Raw genomic sequence first — 22392 nt, 5'->3', positions numbered from 1 at the left:
TCGTGAAGCAGGTCCTGGATAAACAATAGTAATTAAAACAGAGATTGATAAGCATGGCGGTTGTATTTCGGTCAATTTGTCTTTCATTAGTCGACTCAGACTCTCAATCTCATGATCAGAATTGACAAGAATACCATCAGCTAGGAGTTGACCGTGCTTTTCATTTGCAAAGAGAACTAGAGAGTGACAAACATTCCAGTACAAACTCAATAGTACAGCATCACGTACTATGAGCTATGGACACCAAGAAAACTACAGCCGATGATAGCCCTACTGCTGAAAGCACCTCTTCAGTCGAGGATGCATCACCAAGTCCAATCCCAAATGGCGGATTGATCGCCTGGCTACAGGTCGCTGGCTCATTCTGTCTCTACTTTTGCACATGGGGTAAGCATCCTGCCGATATCACCAACAGAACAAGGGAAGGACTAACAATGGCATGCTCCAGGTCTCATAGCAAGTTTCGGAAGCTTTCAGACAATTTACGAGCTCGACCAGCTTTCCTCCCATACGCCCTTCCAAATATCCATCATCGGCTCTCTACAGACCTTTTTAATGGTCTTTTCAGGCTTCATTGTCGGTCCGGTATATGACTCTGGCTATTTCCGACATTTACTTGCTGTTGGCTCCAGCTTTATTGTGATCGGCACCGTGTTGCAGAGTCTGAGCACAAAGTACTGGCAATATCTTCTTACCCAAGGGCTGATGATCGGTATTGGAGCTGGCTGCCTTTCGATTCTGAGTGTCGCGGTTACTTCATTATGGTTCACTACGAGATTGGCTCTTGTAAATGGGCTTGCAGCTTGCGGTAGTGGACTTGGCGGGTAAGTCGATAGTCTCCTTGCATACCTTTCGTTACTAACGACATGCCAGCGTGCTACTGCCCATTATGGTAAGGGAACTCAACGAACAGACAAGTTTACCTTGGGCGACGAGATCTATGGCTTTACTGCTCTTAGTTCTTCTCGCTTTCTCAAACCTCGTCCTTCGACCTGGCCCCAAATCAGGTGGACCAAAACAGCGCAGACAGCTTCTTGATAAGACAGCGTTTACAGATTGGCCTTATGTACTGTTTGTCCTAGGCTGTTTCTCTGTATTCCTGGGAATGTATACACCTTTTGTTTATGTTCAAAGCTACGCTCTCGACAACAACATCGCTTCCGCCAATTTGGCTGGCAACCTGTTGGCGATCCTCAATAGTAGTTCAATATTTGGGCGTATTCTTCCCGCTTTCCTTGCTCAGAGACTCGGTCCCATGAACACCATCATTGGTGCGGCAGTGTTACTCGCCACCACAAGCCTATGTCTCATCTCTGCAAACACTACTGCGCGACTACTTGTTGCAGTGATAAGTCAAGGCTTTTTCACGGGATCATTCTTCGCGCTTCAGCCAACTATCTTTGTTAGACTGACAAGCGATGCGCGAAGGATTGGGACAAGATTTGGAATGGCCTTTTCGGTCATGTCGGTCGCGTTGCTGTTTGGTCCTCCCGTTGGCGGCGCCTTGAGAAAGAGTATGGGATATACAGCTTCATGGGTTTGGGCGGGCTTGACTATTTTTGTGGGAGGCATGTTGATATTGTGTAGTAGGCTTCTGAAGGACAGTAAGTCCTTGAGGTTATGATACGATAAGATATTAGCACAAAATCCTAATTAGAATTTGTCTTGAAAATGTCTTATCTATGTGATTGGTCAAATCGTATGACTGTCTTACAATGTCTTGTGTTGCATTTGGGGGCCATGCCACCCACCGGTGCCAGAGAATCATTTATCATCCCGCACCAAGATGTACTATAAATAAACCGATAATGGCTTCCAGTCCTACCAATTAAATCTGCTTACTCTTTTTATATATCAGGCTGTGAACCGTTATTGTCTTGCCCAGCCCCCAGAGCCTACCTTAACTTCAGAACTATCAGGTATTCATGCAAGCCAATCACTTCTAGCCCTACGCCACCACGACTCCCGGTGTAAAGTTGCACAAGTGCTACTTCTCAGTATGTCGTGACACCAGTTGCGTCCTGTCCCGCCTCGGACTTTTATCTATATTAAAGACCGTCGTACTCCGCCACGTCAGCAGTCCTTTCGTATTCCATCATCATAAAACAAGCAGAGTCCCGATCAAATCCCGAGATAGATTGTCTCAGATTCCTGTCAAGTCTATTCCAACGTCATGTCTCTCAACACACCCGCCGCGGGCCAATCTGCCCCTGTCAATAATCCCGAGGCTATTTCCTCTGGTCGCCAGGATTTGTTGTACAACTATTCCACCGGAAATGTGGACGTGCCGCGCGGTTTCAAATATCGCCAGTACCGGATCTTCGGATATACTCTTCCTTGGTATGCGTCGCCAAGGATCCAGTTGGGCATGGTTGCATTTGTATGCTTCATGTGTCCCGGCATGTTTAATGCGTTGAATGGAATGGGTGGTGGTGGAAGGGTTGACACCAAACTGGTGAACGACATGGTAAGACCTCTTTGTCCAGCTCGCATTCATTGCTGACAGGCTACAGAACACAGCCTTGTACAGTACTTTTGCCGTCGTCGGCTTTTTCGGTGGCACCTTTGTCAACAAACTCGGTGTGAAACTGACACTAGCCCTGGGTGGTATCGGCTACGGTATCTACACCATCAGTATCCTTCTATACAACCACTTTGGAAACGATATCCGAGGTTTCAACATCTTTGCTGGTGTTCTTCTTGGATTTTGCGCGGCGATGCTGTGGACTGCTCAAGGCACGATTATGATATCGTATCCACATGAACACCAAAAGGGACACTATTTTGCTTGGTTCTGGGGGATCTTTAACCTAGGTGCTGTCATCGGAAGTCTTGTAAGTTCCCAATTTTAGACATTCCATTCATGTGTCTTGCTGATACCTGTCTTAGATCCCACTTGGTAGCAACATCAATAGCCAGGGAAACGTAAATGTTAACGACGGCACATATATCGGTTTCATCGTCCTTATGTTCTTTGGCGCAACCCTGGCGTTACTACTCTGCAACGCAAACGATGTCGTCCGGAAGGATGGTTCGTATGTTATCTTGATGAAGAATCCGACATGGCAAAGCGAACTGCTCGGCTTGTACGAGACGATCAGATTTGAACCCTTCGTTATCTTTCTGTTTCCCATGTTCTTTTCGTCGAATTGGTTTTACGTTTACCAGCAAAATGCCGTCAACGGGGCGTATTTTGCGACAAAGGCTAAAGCTCTCAACAGTCTCCTGTATTGGCTTGCACAGATTGCTGCTGCTGCTATATGGGGATACCTGCTCGATCTTGAATATCTGCGCCGTTCTGTCAGAGCCAAGATTGCTCTGGTGGTTCTATTTGCCCTTACCTTTATCGTGTGGGGTGGAGGCTATGTGCATGAAAGAACATATACGCGAGCAACGACTGAAGAAATGGGGAAGGATGGGGGCAAGGAATGGGATGATGCAGGGTATGCTGGACCTCTTGTTTTGTATATCTTTTATGGCTTCTATGACGCTGCATGGCAAGCTACTGTCTACTGGTATGTCTCATCACACCTTCACTGTTGTGTTACTAACCCGTGTAGGTTCATGGGCGCTCTCTCCAACTCTGGCCGTCGCTGCGCAAACTACATTGGCTTCTACAAAGGCATCCAATCAGCCGGCGCCGCAATCTCAAACAACCTGGATGCCAGAAAGGTATCTTTCGAAGCACAATTCATCAGCAACTGGATTCTTTTGGCTTCGTCACTGGTCATAGCTGCACCCGTCATCTTTCTCAAGATTCGCGATCATGTTGCGATGGCAGAAGACCTTGAGGGGACAGATGAAACTCTGGCGGATGTAGCTCCGACATATGTCCTTACCCATCCCCGTCACAACGTGGAGACTCATGACAGTAAGGAATCGAAGCAGAACGGTCCCGGGTTTACTGCAGTCTAACTGTGATTTGCAGTGGAATTTGATGATTTTGATAGCTCTACCAAGCTACTGCGCCGTTGGTGAGGCGTTATTTGAATTATTGGCATTTAGTTGGCGGATCATAACCAGAATTATTGCAGTACGGGGATTCGAACAGAATGATTGATAGTTTAGTAATTAGTTACCTCATCTACCTATATGGTTAGGAACTTGATGCCTCGCCTACGGCTTTGGTACATTAATTCTTCTTCGTCGTCTAAGAGTAATACTTTGAGCTCCGGAAAAGTACCATCATTGACCAATTCTAACACATAGTCTTTGCTTCGTTAAAGTCCTCAGTATTAGTCTTCTTTACTGTCATATCAAGTTTTGCCATCATTGACCGCTTAGCGTAGTACTCCGCACGTCACAGATTCGTTAATCGTGAACGATCAACAGTTCCATACCTTGCAACATTATCCAGACCTTGGTGAAACTATTACCTGGAATATATCAGAGCTAAAATAAATCAAGTACGTATTTTGCATTTACCATGTATTAATCTCCGCTGACCTGCAACAGACAAGACGTCATCGCAGCAATAGAAACTCTTACAATTATCGCATCAACATGTCAATATCCGAACGAGACGAGTGGATCCTTTCCCAAACAGCAACTGAGTTGGAGGAATTGAGAGACGAGGACGACTTAATCCATCTTGACGAAGCCATCACCTTTTGCAACTACCTCGACGGAGAGATAACAGCCACAGCGGCTGCACAAAACATCACCGTCATGCTGCGGCCAGCAATGCAGCACTGTGAATACAAGCCCCATGGTACACAACGCATAATGTCTTTTATTATTTACTACTTGTGGCGATTCTACGACGACTGGGAAAAGATCCTAGATCTCCTAGTCGCTCTTCAGAACCTCCCCTCTGTTCCCGGCGTGCCTTGGTCGAGATTGCCACGATTCAGGGAATTGTGGGATCAATTCTATTTCGAGAACCGGAGAATCAGCCATGCCATCTCATTGTTCAAAAAGGTTGGGACTTTGGAAGCAAATATGTATCTAAGGGGTCTATACCCGGTGGACGACAATTGGGCCTACAGGGCCATCAATTTAATCGGGCTCGAAGGATCGGACCTCGAACTCGTCATTCATGAGATACACCCATGGCTTGACCTCGCAGGGCCAACATTGGTGAAAAATATGGAGCCAGCCCAAGTCAAGTGTTTTGACAGGGCTGTGAGGGGTCGGAGAGAAAAGACATACAGCATAGAAGCTACCATGTACGAGCATTGGGAGCACTGGAAGAAGAGATTCTTGCAGATCAGCTGCGATGAAGGGTTTCTGTCACCCGAATCCAGACTGGTGGCAGGGAAATGTTATGAGATTATGAAGGGTCTTGTCGTTGCCCAGCCTGATCCTCCTACGGACACATGAACCAATATCTTGACAACGACTATCCTTCCGACTTCTCTCCCCTCACATCCTTTAGCATCTTTGTCCTTTCAGAGTCCGTCTGATCTCCCGTGTTCACTGTTCCTTCACGCTCAACCATCATAATGACCGCATTCTCTGCAACTGGCTTATGCGTCACACCCTTTGGCACGACATACATATCGCCTTCCTTCATCACCACTGGCTCTTCGCCTTGGATCTCCATTGTCAACTTTCCGGACAGGAGATAGAAGAGTTCTTCTGAGTCTGGGTGGGCGTGCCAGATGAATGCACCGTCGATTTTGGCGACTTTGACGTCGTGGTCGTTTATTGAGGCAACGAGACGAGGGGACCACTTTTCGGTGAAGGAGGAGAGGACTCCGGGTATCGAAGTTGCTTGAGGCATATTTCTTGTATTCGGGTGTGTTTATAAGGTTGAGAAACTTGATGGTGATTGTGGTTTCTTTATTCACCCAAGGTTGGAGGCTTTTATATTGTTGTCTCACCTTTGGAGTTCGCGGATGACGCTCCACTCTGTTGTTTGCAGGGCGTCAGCAAGGGCGCAGGCTAAGGAGCACCATGTGGGGAAATAAACGATTGAGGATTGGTAATCCCACAAATTCTATTGCTTTCTGTCGATCGACGTATCTCCATTTAATTACCTCGAATAACTAAACTAGCTCGTAGTTAATTCTAACCTACGTTGTGGCTCAGTTGCTGGCCTGAGCCATGACATTGCAACATTTAAGCATGCCTCCAAGATAGGTGACGATAACGATAAGGAACAGGTGCCCACATAAAAATAGCATCTTCGAACAGTTCTACCAGCTTTGTAACAGCTGCTATTGATGCGTTTGACTGAATCTTTGCTGAGTTTGGCGTTTCTCCTTGGGTTTATCTCGATTAACATTTTATCGAACGTTATTGGGTAGCCTGTAATGTTAATTTGTCAAGATACGATTCCTGTAGTGTTGATATTCCATTATATGCTCGATGACGTCTATATTGAAACGTAGAGTTTGTGAACAACATGGGCTTATGTAGATAATTCATTATGCAATGATCCCAATTAGGCTTTGAAGTTCAGGCTGTCCAGAACAAGATGCAGACTCATTTATCCAACAATCTAAAATTGGGTACCGGTGCATGTCATACAGAATTACCTTTCTTCCAATTCTTACCCCTCACCAAAATGACGAAAACAACGATCACCATAGTAAAAACACTCTTAACAGCCATGTTGAGATTACGAGAATGGCTATTTATCATCCACCGTAATTTTTTCAAGCTTCTGACTTTCACATATGCTGGTGCATATAGACACCACACAAGGCTACCTATTGAGGCAATTGCGGAGAACCAAGATTATGGCCAAAATAAAAATGAGACAATCGTGTCGTTGGTCCAATTCCGTCGATTAAAGACAGAAGAACTTAGATTTGTCCAAGGAGGAGTAATTTGACCTCCCCACATGGAAAAATGAGATACTAACATCTCATCACAGGCAACGTTGTCTGGTGCAGCAGCAATCGGCGTCTTCTCATGGCCCACCACAGAAAAGGCGCTATGGGCTACCAAGATGTTATGGAACTGGGGCTTGTTCTTCTCCCTTTTTGCGCTTATTAGTTCCGCTCATCAACGGCTTCTACGACATTTGCCAGAGAAGTTTGATCAAGAGTTTGACGATCAACAATTTGAAGTGGCGCTTAGTCTTTTCTTGAAGCCAGTGGTAGGACAACAAAGAAGTGCGAGGGAGGTGAGTTGCAGGATGTTATGGTTCTGGCAGTGCCCTATTATGCTTATGAGTTATTCGTGGGTATTCTTTGTAAATGGATATGCGTTACACTTGCTTAGTCCTGTTTTCGACACATCTGGCGCTGAGACGTCGGAAGAGGTAAATCTCAATCGAACTGCATTCTCAGTTGTCAATATGTTGATCAGTTACAGGTTTCTATCCTGACATTGTGTGGCTGTGGTTTGGTTGTTCTCAACTTCACATTCTGTGGAAAACTTTGCCGCCATCGACTTGCGGTAGCAAGGCTCAAGCCCACAACCACAGCCAGCGCCGACGCACAGGTTTAAATAGATTGATTGTGATTTGTTGTGCATTTCTCCTTTGCCTGAAACATAGAAAAACAGAAGCAAGTTCTCTATTAAGTGGGAAAGGCAGTTACTCAGACTGGCATGAGCCGATATGTAATGTTCAAGATCTTTGCAACAAAGTAATACTGAAATTGATCACATGACATAGTTACAGTGTATTTCATGTCCGACGTAAGACATAAATCATTTGATTTTCTACGTTTGAGACTGTGCGCTTGGTCTGGCGAGGATTTATCGGGTGCTTGGAAGGGTTGGTTCCGTGATGATGTGGTCATGCAAGTACGTGATAGAGGCTTGTAACAAACAATATAACAGGCTCTTCAATGTACCCTGACCTGACTGTTTATCAGGCGTCCAATAATATTCATGATGCTGTTGGCTGTGCCAATAGATCCCGGGAGCCTGATTTATTTCGAGCGGGGTCAGATCATCCATCATCAAGATAAAGTGTTTCCATGATACAGGAAGTCCAGTCTTTACTGACTTCTCATCTATTCTTTTCCCATCTCAATACCGAAATGGCTCAGAAATTCAAGCCCAAGAAAGGCGGGGAACATGCATTCCGATTTGATGCTACCCCAACCTACCTCTTCCGACTATACGCACCATCGTCTGCTGGTGAGACAAACACGGTGCAAGTTTCATCGCCGATCTACAACCGAAGAACGCAACGTTTTTATCGTTACGTGGACCTTTATAGAACAGATATCCTAAAATTCACGTCAGAACAGGCAGCTGAGAGATTAAGCCTCCATCTCTGGTGGGAATGTGGGAAGACTTGCAATCTCATGTCTTGGTCAAGTTCGTTGTTGTTCTTGCTCCAGTATGGTCTGTATCACCATACAAAAGACAATGAGCCACCAAGCTTGTCCGACATATATCTCATCATGATCGATACACGCGAGTACAAGAACTCTCAAGCGTTCAAGTCGAGGACAATTGCGACTGTTGGTACAATGAAAATAATCATGGATGCTCACCAATGAAGCTATTTCTCAAGTCTCATCTTGACGAGCGACATTCTGGCGTCAAGGTGGACTCTAATATACTGCAGTAAGTCATCCTTCGTCATAAAATGCTTGAAGAATCACACTCTGGCTAGGGTGAGAACCCTCCTGGCTTTGTCACTGAGGTTTTGCGTCTTCTTACATTTGAGGCTCTTGATATGACCCACACATGGTGCTCATTCGAAGCTATTAGCGATGACATTGTCATCGATCTTGTTTCTACAGCAAGCTGCAAGCCTGCTGCAATATTTAGTTGTAGAGCTGAGAAGGCTCAAGAAATTCGTTCCTGCGCTGAAGAGACATCAAGTGCACGTCTACTTGAAGATTTGATGACAGAGTTTACTTTACAGTTAAGACGACAGGGCTCAGATGCAAAGGCATTTGAACATTTCGTCGCGGGCTACTGGCGGCGGCGAATGTCAGACATATACCACCCTGATCCCCAAGTTCTGAGTGAGATGAAGCAACATCAAGCTTTTAGGGGCCTCAAAGCCTCATCTGATGCAGAAATATTTAAGTCCCTCGTAAAGAACTCATGAGATATGGAAGATAACGGATAGCTAGATGTACTACCTGAGTAGGTCTTACGTCTTCTCGGCAATGATTTCAATCTGGCACAATTTGACATTCCAGAAGACGACAACATATCACAGTCCAAAGAAGAATGTTTATCAGACAGTAGGGCATTTTGCGAGTATTGTCCCATACACGATACTAATAGTGGCGGCCGAGTCAGCGGTGGCGATGGCAGTATTGAAGAGTTGCCATAGGGGAATCTTCTTGAGATATATGCGACGACTAGGCTTGAGTATGTATGTGAATTAAAGTGCTTCGGGTGGAAACCTCATTCAACGTTGTAGCCTACTACAGATTTATGCCCTATGTTTAAATAATCCTTCACCTACCACCTCTGTGACTGGTGTTATTATCTCGAGACTAACTATATTCAAAAATGCCAGCTATTTTAAGAATATGGTGAAGTCTGTTAGATGGTCAAACACGGATTCCCAGGTACCGTCAAGGTTGAGAACCCAGGCAGTTTTGCAATTTGACTGTAGATGCAGCCAAAGGCCTTCTCACATTAATGATACTAGTACAAGGAACTTGTAAGGAATGCGAATTAGTATATCTCTGTAAGTATTTGACACAAGGAAATACCGTCTCTCCGCTATTCGATATACTTTTTGTCGCATCATCTTGAACAATCCTTAATCCTGACTGGATGGGCGCGTTGCGTAGAATCAGTTTCATGCAAAACATGCTTCTGCCAAAGTGTAATTCGAATTAGTAAGACAGCAAGATGTACAGGGCCTCATGCAACTGCAACACCTTTACAGTGGATCAGTCCTCTTATCGATCTCGAACAAAACAGAAGCAATACCTGCACAATTGAGCTGTCAATTAATGAGGTCACGGGGTAGCAGAAACGTCAACCCTCTAAGTCTTATGGTACAGGAATAAATAGCCTAAAGATTATAATGTAAGCAATATAAGATTGATGACCTACTGGTTTTATCCCTTATGCTCTTAGTGGATAATCCTTCTGATACCCTAAGGCGAGGGTGTTTGTTCTCGCTTGCGAGTGTGGGGGTGTTGAAGAAAATCGACTGCGGGGATAAATAATGTTCCGTAAACCCGAAGCGTCTCCCCCACCTCCGAGATCACCAGGCAGGCAGGCTGCGAAATTCTAAGCGCTCTTGCCAACGTCATGGTAACAAAGTTTTGTTCTGCCTTCATCTTGTCGAAACCTTGTTTTCAGCCTCGCTCTCACGATAGCGGGATAGGCCGCTGAACATGAAGCTCAAAAGTATACTTCGCGGTCTTTTGCTGCTAGCAGCTTCTGGGGTAGCCCTGACAGGTGCGCTACTGTTCCCCACTGATTCTAGGTCGATAGGTACCCGACGCTAATCCTCAGTGTCAGACACGACCCACGGTTCCAGCGGACTCTACGACGCCAAATTCCACTATCGACCAAAATATCAGAAGAATTGGGAAGGATGGGTGATGCCAGAGGAGCTAGCTCCTATGCCGCAGTGCATCGCTCAGCAAGACCAGACCGCATGGCTGAGTGCCATGACCCGATGCACCAGACATCGATGCATCAACTACTTCATCGTCTGTACGTATTTTATTTGGCTCACTGAACTGAGCTGCCTCAGCGCCGAATTCTCTCCGAGCACCGTCGAACCCTACATGGAATATTGCAGTCGATCGATACTCGCCAAAGCACAACTTGCCATCTGGATAAAGCAAATCACCGGTCGGAACTGGCTCGTTCACGCCGGCGACATCAACGACCTCCAGGGTCTATCGGAAAGAAGCTTGACACAAGGATATGACTTTGTCAGCGTCACGCAAAAGGCACCAACATGCCTCAAAAAAGCGACATCTCCATACCACGACCCTTTTGACCACGTGCTAGGATCCTGCAGCTTCACGGACACGACACTTCACAACGGCAACGCAGATCGACCCTGGGAATACAGCATCGCTCGAGAGTCCATCCTTCCCCTTAGCTTTGACACCGTCGGTTACGACCTGACAAACCGGCGCATCTCTTCGGGCGTATATTTCGACAAAGGGTGTTTCTGCAATCATTTCTCAGTAGATCCACACCACGAACCATGTTCAGATCAGCTGGAATTGACAAAAGCAAGGCTATGGTTGCACGCCATATGCGGGTCCTCAAGGCTCCCACAGGACTGGGAAAAGCCGCTGAAACTCCTTGGAGAAGACTACATTTCGGAATCCAAATGGGCACAGTCTACGCACATCCCCTACATGCCGCAGAGCATCACAAAAGTTTCACGTCAATGCAAGACTAAGGCCTGCGATACCGACCTTGAAGGCTTTTGCCATGTGGAGAAGGCCATAGACAGGACTTGTGTTTGTGGTAAAGTCGACTACAGCCTCTGTAAAGGTCCGTGCCAAAACTTCGAGTCAAGAAAGCAATACGATGAGTGGCTATATACACTATGCGACGACGTCTGGCGTGATTGGGAAACACTTAAGCGCGGCGATATGATCCCATGGACTTGGAATCTTCGGTCAGCGAATCGGGAAGTTGGGACATGTCCCTCCTACTCGATCAACATGATCAGCATGGCCATTACAAATGTGGTAACCTTTCTGGCGGTATCCCTCGGGGAGAGATGCTTCCGCACCATAACTAGCCTCGAGCCCCATCCGAAAAGCCCAGCCTGGGTTTTGAGAGGGCTTTTTCTCGCCGTTATCATATTAAGCGGCATCTGGGCCAATGCCAAATATATCCAGAGCACGCCTGGTTACGAGGATATTCCCATCTTCCATCTATTGCTTCTTTGGTGCTCACTACCTCGCCTCGGCTGGCTCGTTATAGCACCCATGAGTATTCATAGTCATAAATCGAGGGATCTGGTAACATCATGCTCGGGTCTTTACGCGGAGGCTCTCCTGCAGATTCTGAACATGTATTACATGACTGAGACCGTCACTCGTGGAATACAGCACTTCTTCCATTATGGTATCGTGCCTGACCAAGAAATCGGATATTATGCTTGGTTCATGTATGGTGGAGCGCTCCTTTGGCTTGTCGCCGTGGCCTTAATGGCTGTAACGATCATCCGAATCATGCGCCGAGTATCCACAAGCCATACTGTCGTCTACAGAGTAGTAGGGGATTTATCGACATGCGACAACAACGAATGCAGGCCAACACCTGACAGAGGTGTCAATGAATTGCGGTTCAATCCTGAGCGGAGTCGCCCAGTGGAGAGGTCTAACTACGGTACCATTCCAGCGGTGGCTGGGCCCAGTCAACCTCCCGAGACTCCAAGAGAGCCTCACCTGAGCCTGTATGTTGTTTTAAGTACTGCACTGCCTGTGATAGTCCTCGCGCAATGGCTCTTTTGGATCGGATTCATTGGTGTCAGTGGAACAAAGTAAGTCAACCTTCAGTGATGAATGAGATGTTCCTGTCTAATGAATTATAGTTACTGTCCTCCCTCACTCGGCATCTTAACTTATGTCTGGACATTTTCATCTGTGATTGCCGTGGGCCTAAAGTACATCATTTAGACTAGGATACTTCCCTTTCTGACTAGAGACTTATCATAGGCTTATGCTCGATGAACTTGATAGATAGAATGAGTAGAGGTACGAAAGTATGATCAAGTGAAAAAGTCTCAATGGGAAGTGAAATAAAACAGAAGATCGAACCTTCGCCTCTCCTGATACCAGCACTCTCCCAAATATCCGTGCCAAGATCTATGCTTCGGTCCACGTAATGCCATTGAGAATCCTACCCCTCAATGCCAGATATGGATAGAGTTTCCCAATACTAGTGAGCTGATCTGGGTCTAGGTCCAAGTGTTCAACCGAAAACTCAGCACCCTCCACGTCGACAACACCTTTCCACCTCTCCCTTGTTTCCCCTGATATTTTAAACGTCTGTGTTGACTTCAAACTTATGCAGCTGCTGTATCGGTCGAGTCTCTGATAGGTAAAGATACCAGCACAAGATGGCGTGGGGTGTGGTGGCATTGAGCTGGGTGAGCTAAAATACCACAGTTCAAGAGTCTCAAGCTTGGGCATTCTCTCGGCAGACTTTGCTGCGGTGCATAAGAAATGATCGATTACGCCGTAGTCTTCGGAAACCATGGCTGGCGATGTCAACGCCAGTGTCTTCAATTCCTTAAAGTCATATGCGTCACAACGAGTGAACAATGACTCAAAGTCATGCCCCCAGCGGGGAGTGAAGAATGACACGGCGTCGAAAGAAAAAGAGACAGCGATATTTTCCAGATGATGTGCCTCTTTGCCTAAAGAGTTTGCAAGGCTGGCGTTCGGCGCTAATTCGCTCCGTTTCATCACGCGTCTGTGGTAATCAGTGTCGTCTTCTTCATAAAACGAAATGTTTTTGCAAGAGCGCGGCACTCTTAAGTAATTCGGAAACCCTGTACGTTATTAGCATATGGCCAGATAGATGAGGGGAGTAAAACATACCTATATCATATATTGCATCTTTTTCTGGTGCTCCAAAACACCAACGCTCAATATGCACAGATTCCAAACATGGCAAAGCATCCATGATTCTTGCAAGAGAGATTGGGGCTATATTTGTAAAGTATCTCCTGCGAATGAGAAGCTTGGAAATACAGTTTACCACTTGTAGTTGAGTGTACTTGAATTGTGAGAACAGGAATCCAAGGCTTCTGCGGCCGACCAAGAGTGATACTTTGCGGTGCCATGCAGCTTCCGAGTCTGCCAAATAACCACCGAAAAGCATCTCTTGAGGGAGCTCAAAATATTGCTTGTACTGTGCAAAGGTCGATTGAGCACGTGGTTGGCGTGGGATTGCATAGAGTGATCTTCTGAGTACGTAAAATATACTTCCTCGTGGGATAATATAGCAAACTCCAGGGTGATACCATGGCCATCCCATGTCGAAAGAATCTTGAACAAAGTCTGAGCCGTTTTCAGAAAGCAGCCTTCGCTGGGTGTTGGAGTCCACGTGTATCTGTCAAGGTTGAGCTCCAGCACGACATGCTTGACAAGATGATTCCGGCTTTTGGTGTAGGCAGCCAAGGTATCAAGATCGAACATGGTGACTGTCAAACTTTGAAACAGTTTTTGTTCAACGACATACTGCCAGAATTTGGAGACGGCAGCAAATTTAGATAGCCTGATGTGATCTGCATCTGCAATGAGATGATCCAAAATGTTGAGTTAGATATCGAACGGTAGGTTGGGACTAGACATGTTAGTGGTGAGTATCTTCGAGTGAAATATTCGAGAAGAAAGATCCATGTCAGCGGCAACTAGGGAGGGAGCTGTATATTTATAGTGAGAAGAATTAAACTCGGATCACTGAAAACTTTGATCATGATGTTCGTAGAATAATGCAGATAAGTCCAAAGGTCTGTGAGTTTAATCCTACAGTTCGTCCGATGCATATGGATTTCTTTTCTATGGAAAGATATACAAACTTTAGACTTGGTCATTGCATTTTATATTATCTAGCCAGTGAAAAAGACAAAAGCCGGTCTTACATTTGCATATAGACAACGTACAGTAACCTTCCCAACGCTAGATAGTACTTGTTGAATGTCCCTCAGCCCATATCAGATATAAGATGACACTAAAAAACATGTTTTTAAAAACACAGGAATACTATATCATCTACGAATCTTAATAACCACTGAGGTTCAGATGTGGCTATGTTGGCCATACATGTGATCCTATTGGGAAAGTTAGTTTTTTTGAGACACGAATCTAATTGAATCTAAGAACTGGGGGCCAATAACAGAGCACGAAATCCAGTTAATAGACTCAATAAATGTAAAGTATCAACCTTTACAGTAGTGACACACCGTGTTCCTCGACGACGACTTGGAGCAAGCGATAGTGGCATATGGATCTACCAATGTTCACGTGACTCAGGCAGAATTCCCTCAGATATCTTGCCCCATACCTGGCCAGTCGGTTAGACATCTAGGCGACAAGACAAATACCAGTCATAACGGAATCCATGAAGCAGTACTTGAGAGGCTTCAAGGCAATGTCACAATGACTCTTCAACTTTTTGATGAATCGAAAGCTGGAATTCAGGGCCAGGGAGAACCTCTAGCTCTGACGTTGGACAGTCCAGAAATAGTAACGCACAACGACGGCCCACTGACTAGAGTGACACCAGAACGCTCTGAGGGCGATCTCTCAGGGAGCATTCAGTTGAGAAGTACCCATCAGCTCTGCCTCGCATGCAAAACTTGCTTGAGCTATTTCTGCAACTCACAGGATGATCCAAAACGAAAGAAGAACAACATGCTACACTCCAGTTCTCTCGCAACGGTTTTCACGTCTACAGAAAGACAATGCGCTATTTGCTGTCAACTCAGAAACAAAATTAGCGAGCTGAACCCAGAACTGGGTCCAAGTGTATACTCAGACTACAGTATTGTGTGCTGCTGGAGCACGCCCAGAGACGAAGACGAAGAGACGAAGATGTGGATGGTGTTGTTCAAGTCACCGGTCCCAAATTCACCAATACATAGCTACAAACAGATATTGCAGCTGGGTCTGTGCTCGAAGAAGAACTTTGGTCAATACTTCGACACCAACACGAACCATGGAGAGTCCACTGATGCTGACTCGAATGAAAGTACTGAGGGCACTAATGATAGTGCTTGCACCAAGGAACTGGCTGTATCGTGGCTGGCACGGTGCATTCAGAACACTGATGGACAACACGATATTTGTAACAAGGGCGACCAAGACTACATTCCCACCCGTCTTCTAGATGTACAACATGCTCTAGAGAATAATGTGGTGCGTCTAGTGTGTCCTAATAAGGAAGATGAGAAATTCAAGGGCGTCGAATATGCGACTTTGAGTTACTGCTGGGGCCCTCATGCAGCTGAACAAAACCCCATGCTCTTGGCGAACAATCTCGAAACTTGGCAAACCGAGGGATTTACCTGGAATCGACTACCAAAGACTTTCCAAGACGCCTTCAAAATCGCGTCTTGGTTAGGTTTGAAGTGGATCTGGATCGATTCAATGTGTATTATCCAGGACTCCAAATCAGATTGGAAAATTGAGACGAAAGCGATGGATCAAATTTACTCAAACGCAAAAGTCAATATTTCAGCTGATACTGGGGAGGACAGTCGGTCAGGCTGCTTTGTGCAACGAAGATTGACCGACGTCACTCCGCTCCAATTTGCTACCCAAGATCTCGGAGATGAGTGGATAGTAACCACGGACGACACACTCGAATGGACGGAGTCTGCGCCTTCGTGCAAGCGAGCCTGGATTCACCGCGAGAGACAACTATCGAGGCGAATTCTGCATTGTACGACAAAAGAAATGGTCTGGGAGTGCTGTGCCCTCGGCAAATCTGGCTTCGCTAGTGAGACAATGCCACGAGGTTCACCCTTTGACAAAGTCTTCAACGGAGAGACAAAATTACAAATTCAGCTTGCAAATGCCTCAAATACGAACTTGAGTAAGAGGGAACGGCGGGAAAGGCTACACATGCTGTGGAACTCTTTCTGTCAAGACCTTTCAAACAAATCTGTTTTCCATGCTTCGGACTTACCTTATATACTCTGGGGCTTGGCTTTTGAGTTCCACACTCTTTTCAACGGCGAGGAATATGTCTGCGGACATTGGGGGTCCAATCTGGCTGAGTCGCTCACATGGTGGATACCTGGTTTGAAGACAGAGCATGATGGATACCTGGCGCCTTCATGGTCTTGGATGAGTGCTGGATGTCCGGTACAGTTAGCAAAACTTCATCCGAATCGGCATAGGCGAGCTGTCGTCGACATACAATCCGTCTCCAGAGCCTACGAGTCACGCCCCGATAATGGCTTCGGTAAACATGCCCCCGGGTCGTCTATTTCCGTACATGGCTTCTTGCGTAAGCTACGCTTTGACTATGGCGAAGATAACGACGTCAATTTGAGTGTGGTTGAGGAGGATAGAGATGGTAATGATCGTATCCGCCACATAGGTCGACACAGGAATCTCATGGATGACCAAACATTCCGCTTGACGATGGACCACTGTCAGAAACTGCCTTTTTGTGGTCTAGATTGCTACGCTCTATTCACGACGTTGCAGGAAACGGAAGACTGCGGACGACAACTCTCTTGTGTCTTACTAGAGCACGACTCGGTGATTCACAACGGGCCTTATCATTATCATAAGTATAAGAGGATTGGTACAATGGATACCATCGGCGATTTGTACAGCTTCAAACTTCGTTATCGGGTTGCACCATCGGTAAAGGTTCCTGATGCCGGCGTGTCACTAATGGATTCGGGGGATACTTGCAAGGTAGAATACGTTTCAGGGGATATATGGAACTTACTTTCACAGTACCTCGGATGTGTCCGTTGGGACGTCATAAGTCGGTTCAAGGAGAGCGGAATGCCAGATACAAATGGATACTCATCCTTAGAGGAGGATGAGGAGGATGATGAGGATGAGAGCGAATGGGAAGAAGATTCTTTGCCGTCTCTACGTCAGAGTGTAACCAGGATCAACGACAACGAAGAGGAGACAGGAGTACCGCCGGTATTTCCCCAGGCATTGACCGAGTGTAAAGGCTTACCAGATGATATCAACACCGCTGTTGAGGAACAACAAATCGAAGATGCTAGTGAGAAGCACCGTCAAAGGCTACGGGACTTGCGTAACATAGTTCTGTGTATCCATGACCACCCATTCTCGGGTCTAGTGAACATCACGGATACCGAGAATGCAACCGAAGCAACGGATCGCATGCAGCAAGTATTGTCATTCGAATCACAGACAGTGGCTTATGGAACCAATATGCGGGAAGACCCAGGGGAAGTCTTGTATCAGTTTGATGATGTGCTAGACAAGTGGCAGAAGACTCACGGTGTAGTCCCTTGGTTGGAGCGGTTGGAGACTTCTGTATTTACGATAGTTTGAGCATTGAACTATTGCGCTTTGAACTGTGTTTCGCAGTTCATTGCAACAAATATTTCAGTCATTGTTTACATGCAGTATTAAGATGTTGCTTCACAAATGCAAGGGATGAATAAGTTGGTGAACTTGTATAATATTGAACAGAATCTCATTATGTATTGCCGCACATTATGCATTACCGCGTCTTCATGCAGACGCTCTAAGTACAGGCGTCCAGCTGACACTCATCATCGACCAAGCCCTCAGCTTAGTTGGGAAGGTTGGCAGGGGCATAAGACTGATCAGGCTTAACAACCTTTCCTCCCTGGACCTGCTTATCGGTATAAGCAGGCCAGACAATCTGTCGCTTGGAAGAAACAACAGAGAAAGTGGTGAATCCATTTCCGGGGCCGAACTGGCCGCTCCAGCCAGAGGTGACGGTGTAGTCGCCGCACTTGACGGGGCCGCCGTTGCGCTGAGAGGCCTTGCTGCCCTTGACGACGAACTTGCAGGCGGTGGCAGCGCCCTTGTGGGTGTCGATCTTGAAGTTCCAGGTGCAGGAGCTGTCGTCCTTGGCACAGCTGCGCTGCATGCTCTCGATGGTCCACTGGGGAGCGGCGGCCATCATGTTGACAGCTTGCTCGGTGGGGGCGGCGGAGACGCTGGTGGCTGAGAGAACAGCGGCGAGGAAGGCGAGAGAGAACTGCATGTTTGCGGTTGAGTGGTTGTTCTAGAAGGAATTAGTATGTTGGGTGTGGAAGTGTTGTATGATGTACTGACTTGGAAGGTGGAGTGAAAGGTTGTTGTAGATGTTGAAGCGAGTGATTGAGTTGTGAGTGATGATGAGAATAAATTAGCGATAATTGTAATCTCTTATATAGTTTTCCTACGGCATGCCCGGGTTGGATCTCTGACCGTAAGATAGTATACGAGCTTCAATACACAGCCCATTTTTCAACTAACAAACCAGATCTGGAAGGGCCTATTCCAGCCAGCTAAAGCAAAAGCACCATACTGTTAGCTTATTCATTCACGTGGCAAGCTCATTGTGGTCAAGTTGCATGATTTATCCATAAACAGCCTAGTGACATCTCGTATCACCACTAGCCGTGTCAGTTATTTTTGGAGCTACATCCCTTGCCTTACAGCGAGATCAACGTAAAAGTGAGCGGCTGACAGTTATACGAACGGGTAAACTGGCTCGTATAAGTTATGGATCATTCCATCGGTTGTGAATTATCGAATGGCGATACCCGATGCGTCTGAAGCTATGGCTATATCTGGATAAACTTGAATTCCGTGCCCTTGTCTAGTGACGCCACATGTCGTTTAATTCGGGACATCGGCATGATTTTGTTCAGGGGTCAAGGGTCTCGGCTGTGCCCGCTCCCCACGTTTATCCTTGTCTGTTACGTTACGAGGAAAAGCTTAGCTTTTTGGGTGATGCTACGTCGTACAGGTGGGTGACAGAACAGTGAGCACCAAGTCATGGTTTACACAAATGAACAACCTAAATGTCGGATGGTAACGTGATAACTGTCCTAGTAATTATGTCTTTCGTAGCTTCTGCAGCCAGTTTTTCTGAGACCCTGGGGCTGAGCACACACTCTAAATTGTTGGGATGGTGATGTCATTGACTTAGACTCTCGCTCCCACCGATTGACAGGTTGATACACAGAATCACTCCATGCCACCAAGACGTACAAGTAATTGATTAAATAAAAAATCATAGTAGCTTCGCCCTAGATTATGGACCGTGATGCATCAGAATATCTCATTTTGAGAACTATTGGCTAATGATAATCTCCTTTACAGTCTCTGGAGTTTTGTTAGCTGGGGTTTTCCAACAAGCAAAGCATTGAAAATCACTCCTATTTCTATCAGTCTGGGTTAATAATCAGGTATCAGGGATATCATAAATTAAACATTATGAGATTTATTATATGCAGAGCAGACTAACCTGTTACTTTTTGTAAAGCTTAGTCTAGATCACCTAAAAACATCAGTTGAAATAAATAAATGGCACAGTAGCTACCGGGTAAGCTGCGATGCGGTCTATCATTAATCCGACTACTCACTCTAGCGAAGCATCATGGCACATTCACCTCATCAATGAAAGTATTAGTCAGCGGCTTTCACCCATCGCATTTCGTCTCTGTGGTCATCCGTAACGACTTAACCAAATCAACAACCATCTGGCTGCCGAGACACTCTCTACAATGACACCCGTAGAACGTAATTGGCAGGTTTTATCAAGTTATTACGCATTGTAATATCGAACCAACTCAAGATCAATATGATAGAGTGAAACTTGTCCGCTTCACTTACGAATATTCCTCCAATCAAATATCGCATGATAATTTCTTACATGCCTTTTTTGAAGTTTTAAAACTGCCAATATCTAACCATGTCGACTTCGGGAATACAAATGAATTGAGGACCTGATTGTATGAATTCGCCGACTATCTCATAGATAACTTCTTTCTCCCACGTATGTATTAAAAATCCACTACTGAACTTCAGTTGTACTATGGTTAGGAGCATCACGTTTTTTTTCACTAAGAAGACTTACACCTGTAGTCAAGGCATCCACGAAAAAGACACCGCAACCAACTCCAGAATCTCACTCAGCCATCATGAAAACATAACGACAGGATCATGCATTTTCTGAGATGGAGCGCCTGGCCAGCCTGAGGGGTGCCTGTCTCCTTCGAGACCGATATCGACACACTATTGCTTCTACTACTATATCATAGAGCTCTACGAAGGCAGCGAGACTGGCGATACTTAATATGTTTGACAATGGCGTTGCCCACTTGATTGAGGGAGTCGATATTGACCGACCTACTAATGCTCTTACGCTAACTCTCAGCCATCATGTGTCTTTTGGCGACTTTCGAGTATACTTTGAGCCTGTTGGAGAGACGCATACATATCGGATAGGTACATTTCTGCCAGCTGGTCTTGCAGAGGATGTCCCTGTCACTCGAACACTCTTTACCGAGGACCGGAGTATCGATCCGCCGTCTGCTCGCTTGCTTGCGGTTCATCGTGCTATAGCGCATATTTTGCACCTTTCTGCCGCCGGCGACTATATTGATCACGTGCTGAGAGATGTTGATGAATTCGGTATTCGAGCAGATGGATCCACTGATCTATCACGCTTGTTGAAACTGAGGCTCGGAGACGCCCCAGGCAAGGGCCATGTTGCGTAGCTAGGCCGAGTGAATTGAATCACAATCTGTCACATGACACGACAACCAGATCCGGCCCAAACGCAACTTAATCGTATAGTAGGTCAACTTATGATATTTAGACTAGGTTTCTTAGACGACTTATTTTTATATCCTAAAGCTTAGGAGGCTAAACTTTCTACTAGAACATGCCCAAGAGGATTCAATGACCCTTAGATTCTCTATCTAAACGATGCGCTATTTTGTTTAACTGAGCCCTTGTCTAATTTGAGTTAAGTATAGTAGTAATGTTCTCTTTACACAGTTCACTCAAATCAATAAAGGGTTCTTCTTTCAAGTCGGTGTATACCCCTCCAAGGGTATCCTTTTCCACTCCAGAAGAACCATCCGCTGGATAAGCCTTAGCAGCCACCCAGCTGCGTCCATCTATAACCCCTGGATGAATAGGCTTCCCTTGTTGTATATGGGCCCTGGCTTGCTCAAGCAGCGTGGTTATATATGGATAGAACCAGAAGTGCTTGTAACGTTCGAGATAGAATCGTTTATCGCATGTGTTGTGGTAGAATGCGTAGATACTCTCTGAAGCGATATTTGTCGCCAGGTAAGTTCGCTGAATCCACTGCCTCTGTGGTAATGCTATTTGCAATTCTGGGACGGCGGATAACCGGTCCCATGCTCTACCGAAAGCCTGGTAAACATTTGAGGGCATTTGAATGTTGTATGGTCGAAAGGCAGAATCTTGTTGTAGAAAATCTCGGTCGATAGCTGCGGTAAGATCATGATTCTTGTATTTGAGGAACTGGATCTCAAGTTCATTCCGACACTGAGTCTGAGTAAATGATGAATCAAAGTCCACAAAGACATGAAACTCGGTATTGTCTTCAGGCCCATCTCTGGGTCTTGGTAGTGAGGTAAGGTTACTCAAATCAGCGGGATACTCTCCGCCATTCATATCAAGAGCACGATGATATTCTTGGCGCACGTAAAGTTGAGCTGTGAACCATTGATCCATATGATGAATCCTAACCCTGTCTTCGTCGTTGGGGTCAACCTTTTCATCATCTGCCTTGACGAGATCTAGCACAGCTCTGACAAACTTTCTTATATCGCCCACAGGGCCCATGATGGTACCCGAGTTGAGATATCGTGAGTCTAGGAACCGAGTGTCGTCGTTTCCAGTCCTAACACCGAACTTGTAGCGGGGAGAGTTTGATGGTGGCATTAATGGACACATGGGCTCATTTGGTGACGCGACAAAACACATTTTCCCAGCGCCATATAAAATGGTCTGACGAATTCCAAGCTCATGTAACTGATCAACGGTAAGGCCTCGTTGATCAGCAAGCCGCTGT

General features: G+C 45.9%; 13 protein-coding genes across 13 annotated transcripts; 9 read left to right on the top strand and 4 right to left on the bottom strand.

Annotated features, from left to right (window-relative positions):
• Positions 1–236: 236 nt before the first annotated feature.
• Positions 237–1797, top strand: FGSG_08229 (uncharacterized protein; the record flags this gene model as incomplete). Its single annotated transcript, XM_011322276.1, has 5 exons — positions 237–387; positions 458–824; positions 874–1007; positions 1083–1604; positions 1658–1797. 5 exons carry the CDS (start codon positions 237–239, stop codon positions 1795–1797), a joined length of 1314 nt encoding a protein of 437 aa, XP_011320578.1.
• A 376-nt stretch (positions 1798–2173) lies between these two features.
• Positions 2174–3915, top strand: FGSG_08230 (uncharacterized protein; the record flags this gene model as incomplete). Its single annotated transcript, XM_011322275.1, has 4 exons — positions 2174–2467; positions 2514–2834; positions 2890–3515; positions 3561–3915. The coding sequence occupies 4 exons, from the start codon at positions 2174–2176 to the stop codon at positions 3913–3915; spliced, it is 1596 nt and encodes a 531-aa protein (XP_011320577.1).
• Positions 3916–4503: 588 nt separating this feature from the next.
• On the top strand, positions 4504–5322 carry FGSG_08231 (uncharacterized protein; the record flags this gene model as incomplete). Its single annotated transcript, XM_011322274.1, has 1 exon — positions 4504–5322. The coding sequence occupies one exon, from the start codon at positions 4504–4506 to the stop codon at positions 5320–5322; it is 819 nt and encodes a 272-aa protein (XP_011320576.1).
• Positions 5323–5341: 19 nt separating this feature from the next.
• On the bottom strand, positions 5342–5725 carry FGSG_08232 (uncharacterized protein; the record flags this gene model as incomplete). The annotated part of the gene is made up of 1 exon (XM_011322273.1): positions 5342–5725. One exon carries the CDS (start codon positions 5723–5725, stop codon positions 5342–5344), a length of 384 nt encoding a protein of 127 aa, XP_011320575.1.
• A 786-nt stretch (positions 5726–6511) lies between these two features.
• FGSG_08233 (uncharacterized protein) lies at positions 6512–7401 on the top strand (the record flags this gene model as incomplete). The annotated part of the gene is made up of 4 exons (XM_011322272.1): positions 6512–6772; positions 6824–7075; positions 7106–7213; positions 7267–7401. The coding sequence occupies 4 exons, from the start codon at positions 6512–6514 to the stop codon at positions 7399–7401; spliced, it is 756 nt and encodes a 251-aa protein (XP_011320574.1).
• Positions 7402–7940: 539 nt separating this feature from the next.
• On the top strand, positions 7941–8408 carry FGSG_13417 (uncharacterized protein; the record flags this gene model as incomplete). The annotated part of the gene is made up of 1 exon (XM_011322271.1): positions 7941–8408. One exon carries the CDS (start codon positions 7941–7943, stop codon positions 8406–8408), a length of 468 nt encoding a protein of 155 aa, XP_011320573.1.
• Positions 8409–8587: 179 nt separating this feature from the next.
• Positions 8588–9199, top strand: FGSG_13416 (uncharacterized protein; the record flags this gene model as incomplete). Its single annotated transcript, XM_011322270.1, has 2 exons — positions 8588–8953; positions 9011–9199. 2 exons carry the CDS (start codon positions 8588–8590, stop codon positions 9197–9199), a joined length of 555 nt encoding a protein of 184 aa, XP_011320572.1.
• A 1024-nt stretch (positions 9200–10223) lies between these two features.
• On the top strand, positions 10224–12539 carry FGSG_08235 (uncharacterized protein; the record flags this gene model as incomplete). The annotated part of the gene is made up of 4 exons (XM_011322269.1): positions 10224–10287; positions 10351–12262; positions 12298–12349; positions 12525–12539. The coding sequence occupies 4 exons, from the start codon at positions 10224–10226 to the stop codon at positions 12537–12539; spliced, it is 2043 nt and encodes a 680-aa protein (XP_011320571.1).
• Positions 12540–12849: 310 nt separating this feature from the next.
• Positions 12850–14012, bottom strand: FGSG_08236 (uncharacterized protein; the record flags this gene model as incomplete). The annotated part of the gene is made up of 4 exons (XM_011322268.1): positions 12850–12963; positions 13047–13363; positions 13413–13725; positions 13800–14012. 4 exons carry the CDS (start codon positions 14010–14012, stop codon positions 12850–12852), a joined length of 957 nt encoding a protein of 318 aa, XP_011320570.1.
• A 963-nt stretch (positions 14013–14975) lies between these two features.
• Positions 14976–17870, top strand: FGSG_08237 (uncharacterized protein; the record flags this gene model as incomplete). The annotated part of the gene is made up of 2 exons (XM_011322267.1): positions 14976–16260; positions 16468–17870. 2 exons carry the CDS (start codon positions 14976–14978, stop codon positions 17868–17870), a joined length of 2688 nt encoding a protein of 895 aa, XP_011320569.1.
• A 113-nt stretch (positions 17871–17983) lies between these two features.
• FGSG_08238 (uncharacterized protein) lies at positions 17984–18687 on the bottom strand. Its single transcript, XM_011322266.1, has 2 exons — positions 18627–18687; positions 17984–18576 (listed from the first exon to the last, which is right to left on the bottom strand). Exon 2 carries the CDS (start codon positions 18553–18555, stop codon positions 18115–18117), a length of 441 nt encoding a protein of 146 aa, XP_011320568.1. The 5' UTR covers positions 18556–18576; positions 18627–18687; the 3' UTR covers positions 17984–18114.
• Positions 18688–20638: 1951 nt separating this feature from the next.
• On the top strand, positions 20639–21061 carry FGSG_13415 (uncharacterized protein; the record flags this gene model as incomplete). The annotated part of the gene is made up of 1 exon (XM_011322265.1): positions 20639–21061. One exon carries the CDS (start codon positions 20639–20641, stop codon positions 21059–21061), a length of 423 nt encoding a protein of 140 aa, XP_011320567.1.
• Positions 21062–21261: 200 nt separating this feature from the next.
• On the bottom strand, positions 21262–22163 carry FGSG_08239 (uncharacterized protein; the record flags this gene model as incomplete). The annotated part of the gene is made up of 2 exons (XM_011322264.1): positions 21262–21302; positions 21341–22163. The coding sequence occupies 2 exons, from the start codon at positions 22161–22163 to the stop codon at positions 21262–21264; spliced, it is 864 nt and encodes a 287-aa protein (XP_011320566.1).
• Between the last annotated feature and the right edge of the window lie 229 nt (positions 22164–22392).

Source organism: Fusarium graminearum, chromosome 2, assembly GCF_000240135.3.
Source record: "Fusarium graminearum PH-1 chromosome 2, whole genome shotgun sequence".
In the NCBI taxonomy this organism is placed as follows: Eukaryota; Fungi; Ascomycota; class Sordariomycetes; order Hypocreales; family Nectriaceae; genus Fusarium; species Fusarium graminearum.
Note: the sequence above shows the minus strand (reverse complement) of the source record. Positions and strands in the feature narration are given on the sequence as shown.

Coding starts and splice junctions, on each gene's coding strand:
- FGSG_08238 (XM_011322266.1), bottom strand. CDS start 18,555: ATGCAGTTCTCTCTCGCCTTCCTCGCCGCTGTTCTCTCAGCCACCAGC.